We start from the raw sequence: 15,809 nt of genomic DNA on the forward strand, positions 1-15,809 counted from the left end.
ATGAGATGTTCCTTTCCCTTTCCACCACATTCTTTTCCTCCATTTTCTCCCACTGACTATGCTGGTCAGGGATATAATGCATTCATCATTTATTAAGAACCTCATCACTTACTAATTTGCTCTGTAAGTAAACTGTGTACAGTTTTATCCTGTTTTTCTAGCTCTGTTTCAACAGCGCTCAGAAAAAAATGGATGAGGTTGCTGAACTCACCCTCTTCCTCTTTAGTTTCTTTATTACTAGTTGGAAAGCACACAGATACACAAGCATGCAGAATATTACGGTTTCCATCACATCTGTGGCTGAGGAATGTCTGCAGCATTTGAGGATTCTGATCCAAGACAGCAGCTTGCTCAAGGTTCATCAGATACTGTCTGCAGGCCTCATAGTCACAGCGGAGAATATGTTGCATTAAAGTTTGCTTCTGTATTTGGGAAAAATGAAAGACTTTAATCAAATGGAACCAAACATTTCGTGGTTCTTTGTTACAGTTTTAGCACAAACATGCCGCCCCAAACTCCATGGAGAAGGGCAGGATAAAAATGTGATAATTAAAGCATTTTATATGTTAAAATTGTTTTATATAAAATGATAAATTGTACTAGTAAGATTTTTAGCTATAAGTGCAGGATCAATAAACTACATTGAGTACAGTCAGGTTTTGCTACACCCCAACTATGGTGCTTTCAAATTTGGCAGGATGGTTTACCAATACTATGACTTATTATTAGGTGCTTAGGATCACAGTCTGTTGATGTAAAAGCTATAGCCAAGTGACTGCTGACAATAGAAATAAAATGTCTGCTTTAACTTGTCCAGAATTAAAGATGAAACCAGAACGGTCTGTGAAAACAGCGGCTTCCCTTTTCTAATCACAAGAGTACATCCTTCTCAACAGGAGTCCCAAGCAACACAGTTAAAGCATTATGAAAAAAATATATTTTTTGTCACTTAAAATTATACAACCCCTCAGAAATCAATAAAGCATAGAGAGGTTGAACATACATGTTTTCTCACAAAGGAAGCTGTGCACTTGTGTGAGATTGTGCAGATGTGCCTTTGAAGGTGTGGCCCACTAACCCATTTCAAGTGGAAATGTGGCACCAACCCATTAAAAATTGTAATGTTCTATCTCAGCACTAAAGATCAATTATGTCTACTGCCCTTATTGAAAAATAGCAAACTTTCAGCCAGGATAGAAAATATGAGCATTTGTAACAGAAAAAAGACTTTATACTAACATTAAACCTCTTATTAGGCAACCATGTTTGTAACAGTAAACCCTTATAAACCCCTTTGTAAGTCGCAGAAATCACACATCTAAAAAGTGGAGTAGCATTCAAGAGAGTGAATTATCAAAAGGAGGCAAAGTAATGTCTTTTAGAGCATGTCAAATATATATGAATTACCTCCACAGCCATTATGATGATAGCAGCTTTCTTTTTGATGGTCGAATTAGCAGGCAGGTTTGTTAAGGAATGAACTCCCATTCCCAGACTGCTAATAGGAGGAAGATCAAGCCAGTCAGGATCCCTTATTCCACCCATACAATCTTTTGCCATGGGATATATAGTGCCATTGCCATCTCTAAGAATGATTGGAGATTCCTACATTAAAAAGAAGATAGTTATACAACGTAAGTTTTAGATATGTTTTTCATTCATTTCACTTATTACCTTTGTAGCTACATCACCTAACATACTTACATCTCTTATCTGGAGTTATTCTTCCCTATCTGCTTCATATTGCGCTTGAATATTGTTCTTTCTGTTGTCCCTTCCTATTTCAAGGTTAGGATGACACAACATGGCCTACAGCAGCTCATCAACCCTTTTAAGGAAAGCCCAGCCTAGTCCAACCACAGCACATTTTCACACAAAGCAGCCAAAAGCCAAGGGCATATATGAAAGCTATGCTGTGCGAGCATTCCAGAAATCAGCAGGGCCTACCTGGAACTAGTTTATTTTTCCCTTTCTGATATAAGTGGGAAAAGGGGGAAATCAGACTTACAATAAAAAGAGTTCTGCCCACCCACACCCACACTCCACCCCAGACAACATGAGAGACATTCAAGCCATCAGACTGCATACCTTCCATAGCCCACCCTTTTACTCTAATCTTATAATCTCTACCCCTGGGTGCTGATCCCTGCTTCCTCTTCACCGCCACTCCACACATCCCCAAGGTCCCTACAGATCAGGGTGGGGAAAGAATTCCTCGATGCCTTCCCATTTCCCATCTAAATATGGGCTGCAAGGTTTCTCAAGAGGCCTGCAGTGTCCAGGCAGGATTTTTGTGGCCTACAGGAAATGACATTAGGTTGACTAAAAAAGGCAACAGAGGGGCACACAGTGAAAGTCCCAGCTCAGTAACAGTAGCCATAGAAATGCTCCCCTCCCCCACCTTTCTCCATCTAAATTCTAAAAGATTTCACTTTGCTCATTTTAAGAGCCTGACAGGATTTGGAGTCATGAAAGGTGACAGCTGTTATCCAAAAAATGCAGGAGAGGGAATGAAACCCTAAAAGAATAATCTGTAACTGTTTTGGCAGTGGGGAAGGTGAAACGTTATGTTGTTGCTGTTTTTATACTGTTTTCATGTCTCTGATGGTTTTTAAATTTTGTATATTTTTAATGTTTACTGTTTTTAGCTTTTGTGAACCGCCCAGACAGCGTCGGCTGTGGGGCGGTATATAAATGTAAATAAATAAATAAATCCTCTCAGCCAATAGGGGGCATTCTCATTATCTCTCCACACTGTAGTTAAATGCTAACTTCAAAGTATATTTGTGAAATTCGTAACAGCTAGAGCAAGGATTTTTTTCTATACATGTCAACTGAATAGCTGTTGACAACATACTGGGCTTGTTTGCACGTAATGGTGGCAGGCTGTGGGTTAATTAACCTACAATTTGCAGAGTGTTCTGCAGGAGCTGCTTCCAGTTTCTGTAAACATCCTACGAACGCTTCATTGGTTGAATGTTAGTGTGAAGTCTGAACCTAGACACTTTGTATTATTTGTGGCTTAAACAACCTGAAGTTAACCTAAGAACAAACCATGGGTTAATTTTGAGTTGTTTAATCCACGAACAACCCAAGGTGTCTGGATTCAGACATTACCCTAACAACATTGGAATGAACCAATCTCAGGTTGTTTGAAAGTGGAAGGGTGGGGAGGCAGTGCACCTACTCTTTCCTGCTCATGCTTGAGAATACAAGGGTTGTTTAAATCATGGGTTTTCATTTTGTGGGAACCAGGTCAGTGAATTCTGAAACTTCGGAAAAATCCGTCTTTCAAGGGGATTTGTAATGTAGGACATTAACAAGAGTTAGTTGTTTTTGTTTGTTTTAGTATAGAATGACACAATCCCCTGAGTTAGGGGGTAAAGAAGATGGAAGCAGAGCAGAGGACTGTTGATGAACTGTGCAGATATTAAGGTGGTGGGCGGACTGAAGCTTCTTTCACTATTATTATTATTATTATTATTATTATTATTTATTTATATAGCACCATCAATGTACATGGTGCTGTACAGAGTAAAACAGTAAATAGCAAGGCCCTGCCGCATAGGGCACTTTAGCTGGGGCCCTAAAGAGGTATCAGACTGACCTGTGGTGAAGCCTGAATTGAAAAATGCTTTCCCAAACCCAAAAATGAAAATGCCATCTGCCCAGGAATCTCTGCTATTTAATCTTAAGTGTGCAGGGACAGGCTACAGTTACTGGTGATGAAGGGAAAGGCACTATACATGTCCATTGGCACGATCCTTTACTATTGCACATATTCCTAAAATCAACCTGACAACAAGTTCTGAGGCTGACACACATACACAGGCTGTGTTGGATGGGGATGGTGGGACTTGTAGTGCAACACATCTGGAGAGCACCAGGTTGTGAAGGCTGGCCTAATTCTCTCCCTATACCACTGGACAAACCTTATTTTCTTACTCCCTCCACCCACATATATGGATCAAGAGTACCACAACACCAAATTAACTTATAAATATATTAATTTACTACATTACTTGCTTTGCATAATTGAGCATTAAATGTAATTTTATGGGAGGAACCTTTAAAATGCATGAAGCTGAAAACCAACCAACCTGTCCAGCAGTGAAAATGGCAACATTTCTCTCATTCTGCCCAAGAAAAGCAATACTGCTAGTAGGGAAATTGTTCTCTTGTTCTGCTTTTCCAGTTGCAAGATCAAAGATGCAATATCTCACCCAGTTTCCAGTCTTCAGGACTGCATGTACCCCTAAAGATGTGCAAGCAAGACATTAACCAATAGACTTCATTTCCTCAGATTATTATTCCAAACTATTGAACTAGTATGTATTCATTAATGAAATACAGATCACTCAGCTTAACATGCATCGCTTAACAGGGTAAGCATTTCTCTTCTCTAAAGAAAGTACAGAAAAAGTGAAGGGAAAAATCACTCTTACCTTTTGAATCGACATTCACTGCTAGGATTTCTGTTTTTTCAGGAATACATAGCTTTTTAGGAGTTCTCTGAAAACAGTCTGGAACTTTTGGCGTCCCACCAGTTTTTACCACCTATAATAAAAGAAAATTCTCTGTAACTCCAACCTGATTCAATGGATTTGAATTGCTGTTGCATTCTTCTGCAACAGCAGCATCAGCCAACCCAATACCTCTGGCAAGTTCACAGGTAGAGAGGACATTATGATGGCAAAAGCCAATTCCCCTCTTCTTCTTTTTTTGCAGCTAGCAGCTAACAATCAGGTGCCTCTTAGCTGTCATGGCTAATAGACACTGACTGACAGATCATCAATTTGTCTATCCTTTTTAATTCCATCTAAGAAGATGGACAGCACTACATTATGAATTGGAATGTATGTGTTGTGTGAAGTACTTCCTTTTTTGTGTATCCTGAACGAACTGCCAATCAATTTCATAGATGATCCCAGGTTCTAATGGGGGGGGAAATCATTACTCTGTATAATACTTAAAAATCTTGGTTAATATAAACTAAAAAAACAGTATCTTAAGATGCTCCTGCTTCTCCTATTAGCGGCTCATTTCTGCATCTTCTGCAGTTCTGACATCATTTATGAGGTAGGGCAACCGAAGTGTAAACAAATTCTAAACTGTGGCCACAGTAAAGAAATTAGCTAACAATTTAAATGATCACGTATTATTGTCAGCATACATACCTGGAGTTCATCTATTCTCAGCAATCGACAATCTTGGAGAAGAGAAGATGGATCAGGATCCAAACCAGAGCTGCTGGTACAGTTTGTATTAGTGGATGTCCCTGGAAATTTTACAGCAACGTAAGCACCATCCACTTTTAGTACCTATAAGAAAAGCATATTACATATAATAGTGAAATAAAATAAAACCCTTTAAGGTGTAGCTGAACATACAGATTTTTAAACTACACTTAGGATTTTAAATGCACAGAAACATTAGAGCAGAGAGACTTGATTTTGTAGTTTAACCAATACACCTGTTTGTTAGTTCAATTGTCAATACTTACCCTTTATTTGCATGACATACTATTTCAGATTCCAGAGACCTAGTTCTTCCACTGAAGTGTACCAAAATTTACAGAAGAACCATAAGCAGCTTCTGAGACACCATAGGCCAAGCTCATACAGTAGCCACGCTGAGCATGCAACCCAAGCACCAACATGAAGCAGTGATATCACCGTTTCATGTTGTCAGAAGATACTCAGGCTGCAACATATTTTCCAGTCCTGCACCACCATTGTCTAGCCTCCCAAAAAGTCTGTTTTTGTTACAGGTAGAACTGCAAAATGTAATGACAAATTTTGCCAATATAATCTCTACTTTGGACTTGTGACATGTCATTTCCTCACATACCTAAAGCCCATTCTGTATCCTGTGAAACATTCCAAAATTTGGGATCTACATATAAACTCAATGTGTTTCCTAAGGAACCCTAAAAATGGCAATTGGCAAACAAATGCAGAAGAAAAGCAGCAATTTTGAAAAAACTGAACCCTAGCAATTACTGCAATCTACTTTTCTAATCAAATGGGAAGGTAGTAAAAGTTAACTACCCCTTATTCCCAATCAATTTTTTTAAAAAAAACCATCCCTAACTATATCTGTTGATCAAGCTAAAAACAATCTGTGTTTAAAGAGCGTCAACGTTTTCAAAGTACTATACAGAAATCAATTAGTTTATAGCAGATATAACCTTTTGCAGCATTGTGCATGTGAGGACATCTATCCCAACCACGGCTGCAGGAAATTGCACTCATCAAGAAAGAGCTAGTCCAGTGGAATTGCTAGGGAAAGAAACAATACCAGAAAATCCCCTCACTTCAACATCCATGTCCTGAAACAATCAGAACAAACCAGCAGCATCTTCTAGCACAAAAGCAGCTTTTAGTCTTGCAATGTGTTCCGTTTCTATAGTTCTGTGAAGGAGCAGTATGCTGGGAGAGCTCACAAGAAAACAATACGAAGCAATCAGCACCTCCATACAAAACCAAAAGACAGACTATTTCCAAGTCTGGTCCCTGAGTGACCAGAATGCTGGAATAGATAGACCCTTGGTCTGATCCAGCATGGCTCTTCTTATGTTCTTAGAGTGAGATAGTTAAACCACTATGGCTAGGTTTTCAGTAAACTGGAACAATACACAATAATTAAAAGGAGATTAAAACAAAGCTTGTTTTATACAAACCTTGCCAACAGGAACATTTTTAACATCTTCTACAAATACAACTTCCCTAAGAGACCACTGTTCTTCATTCACTTTCTCCTCCTCTTTTGGAGCCGGTGTAGATCGTCGCCGTTCTTAGATAAGAACAAAGTCACAATGATTAAAATTGTTTGGGTGGTATTTCTCTAAAATAATATTGTCTATATAAAGATATATACATGGCTCTAATATAACTTCTCATAAAAAGTGCCTTTTATGTAAAGCAAAAACACTACTAAAATTGTATTTTGTTAATCTCAGCCTAAAACTAATTTTTGTTGATAAATTGAGTGACAGAATATAATGGCCATGTTTGGATGTAACAATAAGCCAGAATAGTTGAGAATTCTGCCTTATCGTTCACAAGCAGCATGCTAGTGTACTTTACCTTCCCCCCTACTTGGCCCTTTCTACCAGCAAGAGAGGCTAAACTAACAACAGATTAACAAGGAAGCAAAAGCTTTCCATTATGTTCGAATCCAGACTCCTGGATTGTCACTCTGCCAACAAACCCAAATCTGAAATCAGGGCTTGAAATTGATTTCCCCACTCTTGGTTTGAAATTGATTTTCCATTATTGATTAGGGGAGCAACAAGACATGGTCTGGATTTGGACATAATGAGAAACCTTTTGCTTCTTCGTTTGTTTCTGGTTAGTTTAATTACTCCTTCTGGTGGAGGAAACAAGCCGGGGTGATTGGACAGCATATATGAACACACTGCTCATGAAACAAAAGTCAGTATTCTCACCAATTTTGGCTTATTGTTAAGTCTGAAGGTGGCCCTGCATTAGAACAGAAATGTCAACATTTGATAAAGAAGACCTGAAAAAGAAAAGGAAGACACATTCTTCAGAAGTTCCATTTCCCAAACTACCCACTAAATAATTTATGGAACATTATTTCTTACATTATTCATTTTTGGTATTCAGTAACTAAGGAGGGATATATTAATTTAATTGTCAGACTTAGTACCACTGTGGTTTTCAACAGAATATCAAATTATACTTTCTCCCTATATAACTTACTATATGGCATTGATGCACTGCTTGCTATTGAAGAGGCATCACTACAGGTAGAAGCTGGAGAAGGTGGTGGACCCATTTCCGTTTTCACTGGTTCCTGTTTGCTTTCAGGCCTAGAATTTCAGAAACAATAAATCCTTAAATTGATTAAACTATCCATGTAGTCTGGGCCTCCCAGTTTTAAAGTATGCCTTTTTATTCTGGAATGCTGTGTTTTTGCTGCTTTTGATTTTATGCTTATTTTGTATTTAAATTATTTTTATGATTATTTATTTTAAACCAACAAGAAACTTTGTGTTACAGGACAGCACACAAATGTGATAAATCAATACAATTGCTTTTCCATGAATTCAGTGTGAAGACTAGTCAACACTTTTGACAAAGCTGCTAATTTTCTGGATTGCTTTTTACGTGAACGCAAAGTTCTGCTAATCACACTTGATGTAATACAAGAACACTTTAAAAGCTCATTTTCAGAACAAAAATACTATCCTTATTTTGGATCAGAAAAGCCAAAATACATGCTCAGAATGTGCTCGCCCAGTATTTGAAGATGATGCATTTCTCACATGATTAGCCTCGCCTATGTAACCACTTCACTTAATTCTTTGCTAGTGGAAAAGTTTAGAGAAAAAATGTCAGAGAAACATTTATGGCTCCCTAAAGCACTTGAGGGGAATTCTATTCAGTTTTGAAGTATTTAGGCGCTCCAGTGCAAAGATCCACAATTTAGTACAAGTTCAAGAACCTTTTCAGCAACAATCTACTATATTTTAAATGTTTCTCACAAAATTTGAGAGCACTTACTTTGCCTCTGTTGTTTTATTAGCTTTCTCCATGTTCTTTAAACTCTCTGGTGACCGCAGCTGAAACCTACAGCTGTCATTCATATTCCAAACAGATTCCATTAAGACGCCAACTTTAGGAATTCCAGCACTAATTGAAAAAGCGACTGCTCCAGCATGATAGAGAGGATTATTCCTCAAACACACCTGCAGTCAAGAAGGGAGATACTTGACCATTCATATCAAATGAAACATCAAAACTAAGAAAGAAAACCAATACATTGAAGAAATAGTAAATAATACATTTTAACTGGACTCATCAGTTGTGGCATACAAAAATCAGGAAAGACATTATCTTAGCTGCAAAATAAAGTCTTAGAGGATAGTTTCCTAACAGAGAGCATCTGGTTCCAAGGGAGGCAGGACACGGAATAACAGGCTCAAGTTACAGGAGGCCAGATTCCGGCTGGACATCAGGAAAAATTTCCTGACTGTTAGAGCAGTACAACAATGGAACCAATTACCTAGGGAGGTTGTGGACTCTCCCACACTAGAAGCCTTCAAGAGGCAGCTGGACAGCCATCTGCCAGGTATGCTTTAAGGTAGATTCCTGCATTGATCAGGGGGTTGGACTTGATGGCCTAATAGGCCCCTTCCAACTCTATGATTCTATGAGGCAAATAGCAAGAGCAGGCATACCTGCATGTTCAAAAATCTACGTATGCAACAGTGAAAACACAGAAATGAACACAGGGAGCCCAACCTGATTCTAGCTAGGACAAAGCACAGCACAAAGTGTGGGTTGGTGGGCAGGTGGTTGAAGCTGTGCCAGTTCAAGCAATGGGAGCCCCTGCTTCAGAGTAATGTCTGCAGACTTTGACATCTGTTGCTGGATCACACAAGGATCTTACAGGAAAGAAATAGTCCAGTTTGCTCAATCAAGGATTAATTTTTAAGCTTTAAGATGTCCCACAGTAGGCCCCTACATACCTGAGTACCAACAGTGATATTTGGCATTGAGGAGATACCAGCACTAGACTTAGGTTTTTTATTTTTGGCTCTGGCCTTTTCCAGCATCTTCTTCCTTTGGCTAAAAGGAACTACACCCCTAGAAGAAGAAGAAATGCTGCTTTAACTTACAGGAAATACCCAATGACTTTTATGTAAATATGATTTTCAAAATGATATGGTAGTTAAAGTGTTAATTAAAAGCAAAAATACTGAAGTCTCTCATGTCCATAAGGGAAATTACTGTTAATAAAAGAACAGCTTGAGATCTGGAAAGCGAAGATCGTATTACCAAGCTCTCGAAAAACATTATTCCTGCTTAAAAGATAACTGTTTCTTCAGTGGGAATACTATACAGACATATATATGGGAAATGTACTCATGCAGATCACAAAAACAGGTGCTTCTAGGAAGTTTTTACAGATTATGGACTCTGACGTATGCACTGGAATATTTAAACACTATAAATCTCTGTAGCATTAAATAACAAAACCATTCAAGTAGTATTACACTTAATTCAATGCTTTAAGCACAAGAATGCCCTTCTCCTCTCTCAAAAACAAATAAAAGGACAATCCTCCACTCAAAGCAATATGACCAGTGCAAATAAGCCTAAGGAATTTTAACCAGAAGGTAAAATTTAGTTGAATTAAAATAAGTGAGAGGAACCTATTAACCTAAACAGGTAATTGACTGCATGTCAAATTCCCCTCTATGGATTTTCAAGGAGGAAAAAAAACACATTTGGACTCTTGGAACTAAAATATGCACTTACCACCAATACAGGTTATTCTCCAACTGAGCACAGGTATAAAGGGCACAACAGTGCAGTGAAACTATCCGTTCTCCTTGAAGCTCTGAGTAAGTCTGCGCAGTATGCTCTAGTTTAGAAGCTACAGAACTCAAAGTTTCATCTACCCAGGTAGCTACCTAAAAGGGAAAGAGAACATCCTGCAGTGAATCATTAACAGATATATTCCTTTGTATTCATGAGGACATAAAATAAAATTGCAACAGAGTAATATTCGAACAATTGGGCAAAACCATGTTAGAATTATATTCTGAAGCTCTGTTCTAATCCTTTCTGGTACTGTTTTTCTACACATGCATTAGCCCTGCTCCCACACTTTTTAAACTCAGAAACAGCTCCAATGCTCACAGAACTTCCACCATTTTGCCCATTCATTTCCAAGGAGGAAGAGTACCATATGTGCATTGCTCTGTAAGCAGGAATCTGTGCCCAATATTGGAATGAACAGGAAACTTTTGTGGGTGGAGCAAGTTATGCGTCCATTAAAGATCACAGAATGTTTTAGACAGGGGTGCTTATCTTTAGTGATCCATCTGCTTCATCTCAGAAAAGTATTTTAGTCAACTGAGACTGGGGACTCTTTGTACAAGGGATGAATAACTTGTTAGCCACTCAAGAACACAGGGGACATTTCTTATTTAATAAGCTTACAGGCTAGAAATATATAAACAGTCTTAGATGCAAGGCCAAGAAAAAACCTCAATAGCCATGCGGAAGCTACAGACACCTCATCCTTGCTTTATACAATCCCTACTTTTATACCTGTTTTTTTTTCTGTAAAAAAAAGTTTCTCTAATTTTGTTAGTAGGCCACAGCCTTTCTGCTTTAAATTGGTAAGCAGAATTTCAGATCCAGAAATACAGAAGCCTTTTAATATCATAAAATATCTGTCTATTATCATATTCTTGTCGGCAATCCTAACCTCTCATTTTGTAAGTATGTTCTAGCTGCAAGCTTATTAAGGAAAGGAAAGTCTGCAAATAATGTTTTGAAGACCAGTTATAATCCTTTTTCCATAGCACGGTAATGGAAGGAGATTGATTACAATGTATATTTAATCTCAGTGTTTCATACCTTATTGTTTTCTGTGGCAACAGTTGCTCTGATGCTATTTGCAGAAAGGAGGACTATCTTCTCATTGGTTAAGCCCAAGGACCCTGCACGTGGATGATGTATTGAAGGATTCTTTGGAAGCAAAACAAAGCAAAAAAGATATTTTATAAACTCATCAGTGAACTATCCATTATACTGGGTTGGCGGGGCGGGGGGTGGGGGGAGATCTAGTATTCTCATCCAAGTCACAACTGGGGAGCAGGCTTTGCTCCATTCCAATGGTGCCCCAAGACCAGCAGTATATTTTGGCCATGGAAGTGAATTACCTCTATTCACACATGGCTAAGTATTACAAGATGGGTCAGAGAAGCCAAGCAAGACAGTACAGCCCTCCCCCCCCGCCCCCTTTCCCATGGCTGCTCCATTCCAACTGTGGTGGCTCTCATGTTCTGCTGGTGCTGAGGGGAGGGAGGAAAGATACACAGTTAACAAAGCACAACATAAGGCAAACCTCTCCTGACTTTTCCTCTCTGAGCTAAAATTGTGAAGCTGCTAAGAAAGAAGTTAGCTGTTATTTTCCAGAGCCAGCTGTAGAGAGGAAAACTGCCCCACCTATCTGTATAGCTCTCGCCAAATGCTTTGAAGTACGATCAAAGCAAGTGAGTTTTTATATATAAAAGCTTTCAAATTTTATTGAATGCAATTATACTTACCTGTGCATTTCTGTAAGGTTCAGATTCACTCCACTTCCACTGATAGAGCTCCCCTTTACTGCTAACTGCTACAAGCTCAGAATACAGAGCACCAATAGAAATAAACTTCATTCCATCCTATAAACACAAACAAAGGAAGCTTAAAACTTCAATGCTATAAACTGCACACGCTCCAATATATTATATATTCATTACAGAGAGAAAGAACAGCTGATAATTCTAAACAGTTCCAACTGGCCTACCTACTCAATTTAAATAAAGGAAACTATTTTTATTCAACCACTTTGCAGTTCAAACTGAATTACCATTCACAGTTCACAGACTTAAAAGGTAAACATACCAATAAAAAGATGATGAAAAAATGGCCAGGAAGTATGCAATTCGTAGTATGTGGCTCAGTTCAGACAACACATTAGTTAGCGCAGTGTGAAAACTCTACTCAACGTTTGAGTTTTTAGTAGGTACTCCTCACACAACATGTTCTAACTCCACCATTCTGTGATTGTGGGCTACCGTGGAGTTGAATAAAATCCATCAAGATGTTTGACTGACAGTTCCTCCCACCGCTCTCCTCCCCCAGTCCTCCTGATAGTATCCCATCAGCCATTGCTGTAAAAAAACCAATCACGGCGGCTCTCCTGGCTCCTTTCGTCGCTCTTGCCAGGAAACTCTGTAGCCAGTGGGAAAAATCAACTCAACACAATGGAAAACTCCACGGAGCCCTCCACACAACACAACGGTTGTTCAGGAACTGTCCTATGCATCGTGTGAATATTCTGCGTGGGGTTTTTTCCAAGAAAAAACTCCACCTTGGGGTAGAGTTCTCCTGCCAGACAACACATTTCTCAACAGTGGCATAAAAACTCTACCGTGGAGTTCTAAAACCACCATTGAGAAATGTGCTACCTGAACTGAGCCACTGTATTTGAAATTAGCACACGGCTTCCATGCAAGTATATCTGTACAAACCCCAGATGCCTGTCAGGTTTGCAAATTTTTCAATGCTACAATGTAATTAAGGCTGCAATCCTATACTCACTTATCTTGGAGTAAATCCCATTGAACTCAGGGGGGCTTACATGAGCAACATACAGGATTGCTCTGTAAATCAATTAATACCAGCTATGACCCAGTTCAGCCCAGTTCATATGTAATGACAGCTGTTGGGGATAAGTGTGAGTTTCTGGGCACACTGCCTGCAGCGCACTGGCATCTTCCGCTAGTAATCAACAACCTACCATCGGCCTATTGGTAGGTTGTTGAGCATTACATGTGAACCCAGAGCACTGGGTCGTTTGGGGGTTAAAAAAACCCAGTGGTCAACCCAATAACAAATCACAGGTTAACTGCTGGGTTGCTTAGCCCCCAGACAAAAATCTTATGGGTTATTTAAATCATAGGCTTAAATTGTGTCATTAGTGCAAACCAGGTCCTAAAGTCAACCAATAGAGTCCCTAACTTCTTTCAACAACAAAAAAACCCTGATCCCACAACAATATTTTTCCCCAAAACGTATTATAAAATATCACTTTTTGTATTTAAGATGTTGAAGTATTTATATTTTTGAAAATTTTCACATTTTAAAAAAGTTAAATATACCACGAGTACAACAGAAGTTTAGACTAGCATTACTTTAGTTAGCCACCACTTTTGTGGAAAGCTGGAAAAAAGATATCATTGCATAACCTACTTCAGGTAAGGAATGCAATCTCTTTTTGAAAAGTTAAAGATGACAGATACAGTAGCTTCGGCTATTAGGCAGTATAAAAATGCAATAAATAAATAATCAATAAATAAATAGCACAACAACTACTACTATAATTAAACAAAGGGTATTGCTTCCAAACTTATAGCAGCCATGTTTATACTTCTGGGGCACCTTCATGTTCCTGTTTTTGATTAGAATTTAACTTTAGTCACTAACCTTGTTTAGACAATTTGGTCTAAGCCTTATAAGCAGATATGCACAAAACCTGCACATGCATTCACTTTCATCCTTGGCATGTCACAACTAAAGCCAGATGACCTAAATTAACCATAGTTTTGTTTTTCATCCAAAGCAGGAAATCTTGGTTGCCATGTTGAGAACAAGCCAAGATCTTAAACCAACTTAAATTCACGGTTTAGGATCCTGGCTTCTTCAGAACTACAGTTTGCATGGGCACAAGACTTGTTCATATCTCAGCCATTAAACTGAGATAAGATTATGCAAACTAGGCCACTACCATCCTTTGAAATTTCAGGTTGTTTTTCTATTAATCTTTCTCTGAAGTGTTGTAGAAGCCATTATTTCTTATTCTGAACTTATTTACATCAATATCTACATTGATGCACCTACAATCTAAAAAAACCAGAGAGTTACACTAGTGATGAAAGACTGAAAGTCAAAGAACAGTAGACAATACTCCAAAATGTCTGAAGTACAGGAAGATGTGCTCAAGTCTCTCATCTCATCTCAAACACTTATCCTACCCTGATCTAGTTGGGGGGGATCATAAAGTATGGCATAACAGGCTTTCCCAAATCTTATAAAATGTTAAATTTTCCAATAAAAGCCGGAAAGCTTGATTGATGACACATCTGTACTGAATACAGGAGAAGACAAATCCAAGAGAAATGAAGTCAACTGAATAAGTAGGTCCAGAGCTGCTTATTCTTGTGTCAGATATCTCAAGGTAGAAAACAAAGTGTATTGACCCATTGCACCATCAGCTGAGATTCTGTAGCTTGTATGTAGAGTGCATGCTTTACATGCAAAAGGTCCCAGGTTCAACCTCTGGCATCTCCAGGTAAGGCCAGAAAAGTCTCCTGTCTGAAGTGAGTTCAAAAGATACCCACTTTATTATATTCTCCCCTTTCCTAATAAGGTCACTTCACAGCAAGTAGTCCAGAGCATCTGAAGCACAGAATATAGGGGCACAAATTCCGTACTGACACTTGCATTGAACTGACTAGCTAAGCATAGTTTAATCTTCAGTCTTCTGGAGAATCAAGGCATATATACATGAACTAGGATAAAAAGCAAGGACATTCATGTCCATTGAACTAAACTAGCTTCATCTTCTGAAAGGGATTGAAGTACTACTTTTTTAGGTAAAAAATATACAGGATCTACATATGACCACCCAATTTTACTATATCTGTTCTCAAGGCAGAGTACAGGAGAAGTTACAAGCAAGTTGAAAGGGTTTTTATCATCAAACTAAAAAGAATTCAGTTTGATTTGAGACCAAGTAATCACACTTTTCCACTTAAGAAGGGAAATAATATGAAGTTGAGCACTTTCAAGAAGGGAAGTGGACTAATTGGTGAAAGGAAAAGAGTAGACAAAAATGCTTAGGGTCAGGTTAAGGGGAAAACATTTTATCAAATGCTTCCAAATACGGGAAAAGAAATGCATATAAGAAAATGTACTTAGAAAGAGAGATAAAGGAGGTAAAACACCAGGTGGCAAAACTGTCCTAACCAAGCCAAAACCATGTTAAACTATAACTTACGTCAGGCTGCAGGCCTGTGCACACTTAAGCAATTCATTGCCTTTAAAAACAATGCTTTCTTCCAAGTGGATGCGTTCATGATTGTAGTTTAGCTACCTGTCAGAACAGAACTGGTAAGGACACAACTGATCTACACTGAATGTAAACAAGTCCATAATGTAGCAATTGCATGCAGGAGTATTTGCATGAACTGTGAGGAGAGAAGCACAGATAATATA

The 15,809-nt window shown here is 38.5% G+C and overlaps 1 protein-coding gene across 7 annotated transcripts in view; it reads right to left on the reverse strand.

The window, feature by feature from the left end:
- Nucleotides 1–15,809, reverse strand: part of UBR5 (ubiquitin protein ligase E3 component n-recognin 5) — a 180,969-nt gene that overhangs the window by 38,940 nt on the left and 126,220 nt on the right. For all 7 annotated transcript variants that reach the window (XM_063131016.1, XM_063131021.1, XM_063131020.1 and 4 more), the window contains 12 exons: nucleotides 12,095–12,211; nucleotides 11,403–11,513; nucleotides 10,293–10,447; nucleotides 9,500–9,617; nucleotides 8,532–8,716; nucleotides 7,728–7,837; nucleotides 6,683–6,795; nucleotides 5,178–5,321; nucleotides 4,446–4,557; nucleotides 4,101–4,255; nucleotides 1,408–1,605; nucleotides 212–422 (listed from right to left, as the gene is read on the reverse strand). In XM_063131016.1, coding sequence (XP_062987086.1) covers nucleotides 212–422; nucleotides 1,408–1,605; nucleotides 4,101–4,255; nucleotides 4,446–4,557; nucleotides 5,178–5,321; nucleotides 6,683–6,795; nucleotides 7,728–7,837; nucleotides 8,532–8,716; nucleotides 9,500–9,617; nucleotides 10,293–10,447; nucleotides 11,403–11,513; nucleotides 12,095–12,211 — 1,729 coding nt within the window. The remainder of the gene's footprint in view (nucleotides 1–211; nucleotides 423–1,407; nucleotides 1,606–4,100; nucleotides 4,256–4,445; nucleotides 4,558–5,177; nucleotides 5,322–6,682; nucleotides 6,796–7,727; nucleotides 7,838–8,531; nucleotides 8,717–9,499; nucleotides 9,618–10,292; nucleotides 10,448–11,402; nucleotides 11,514–12,094; nucleotides 12,212–15,809) is intronic.

This window comes from Elgaria multicarinata, chromosome 7 (genome assembly GCF_023053635.1).
Source record: "Elgaria multicarinata webbii isolate HBS135686 ecotype San Diego chromosome 7, rElgMul1.1.pri, whole genome shotgun sequence".
Taxonomy (NCBI): domain Eukaryota; kingdom Metazoa; phylum Chordata; class Lepidosauria; order Squamata; family Anguidae; genus Elgaria; species Elgaria multicarinata.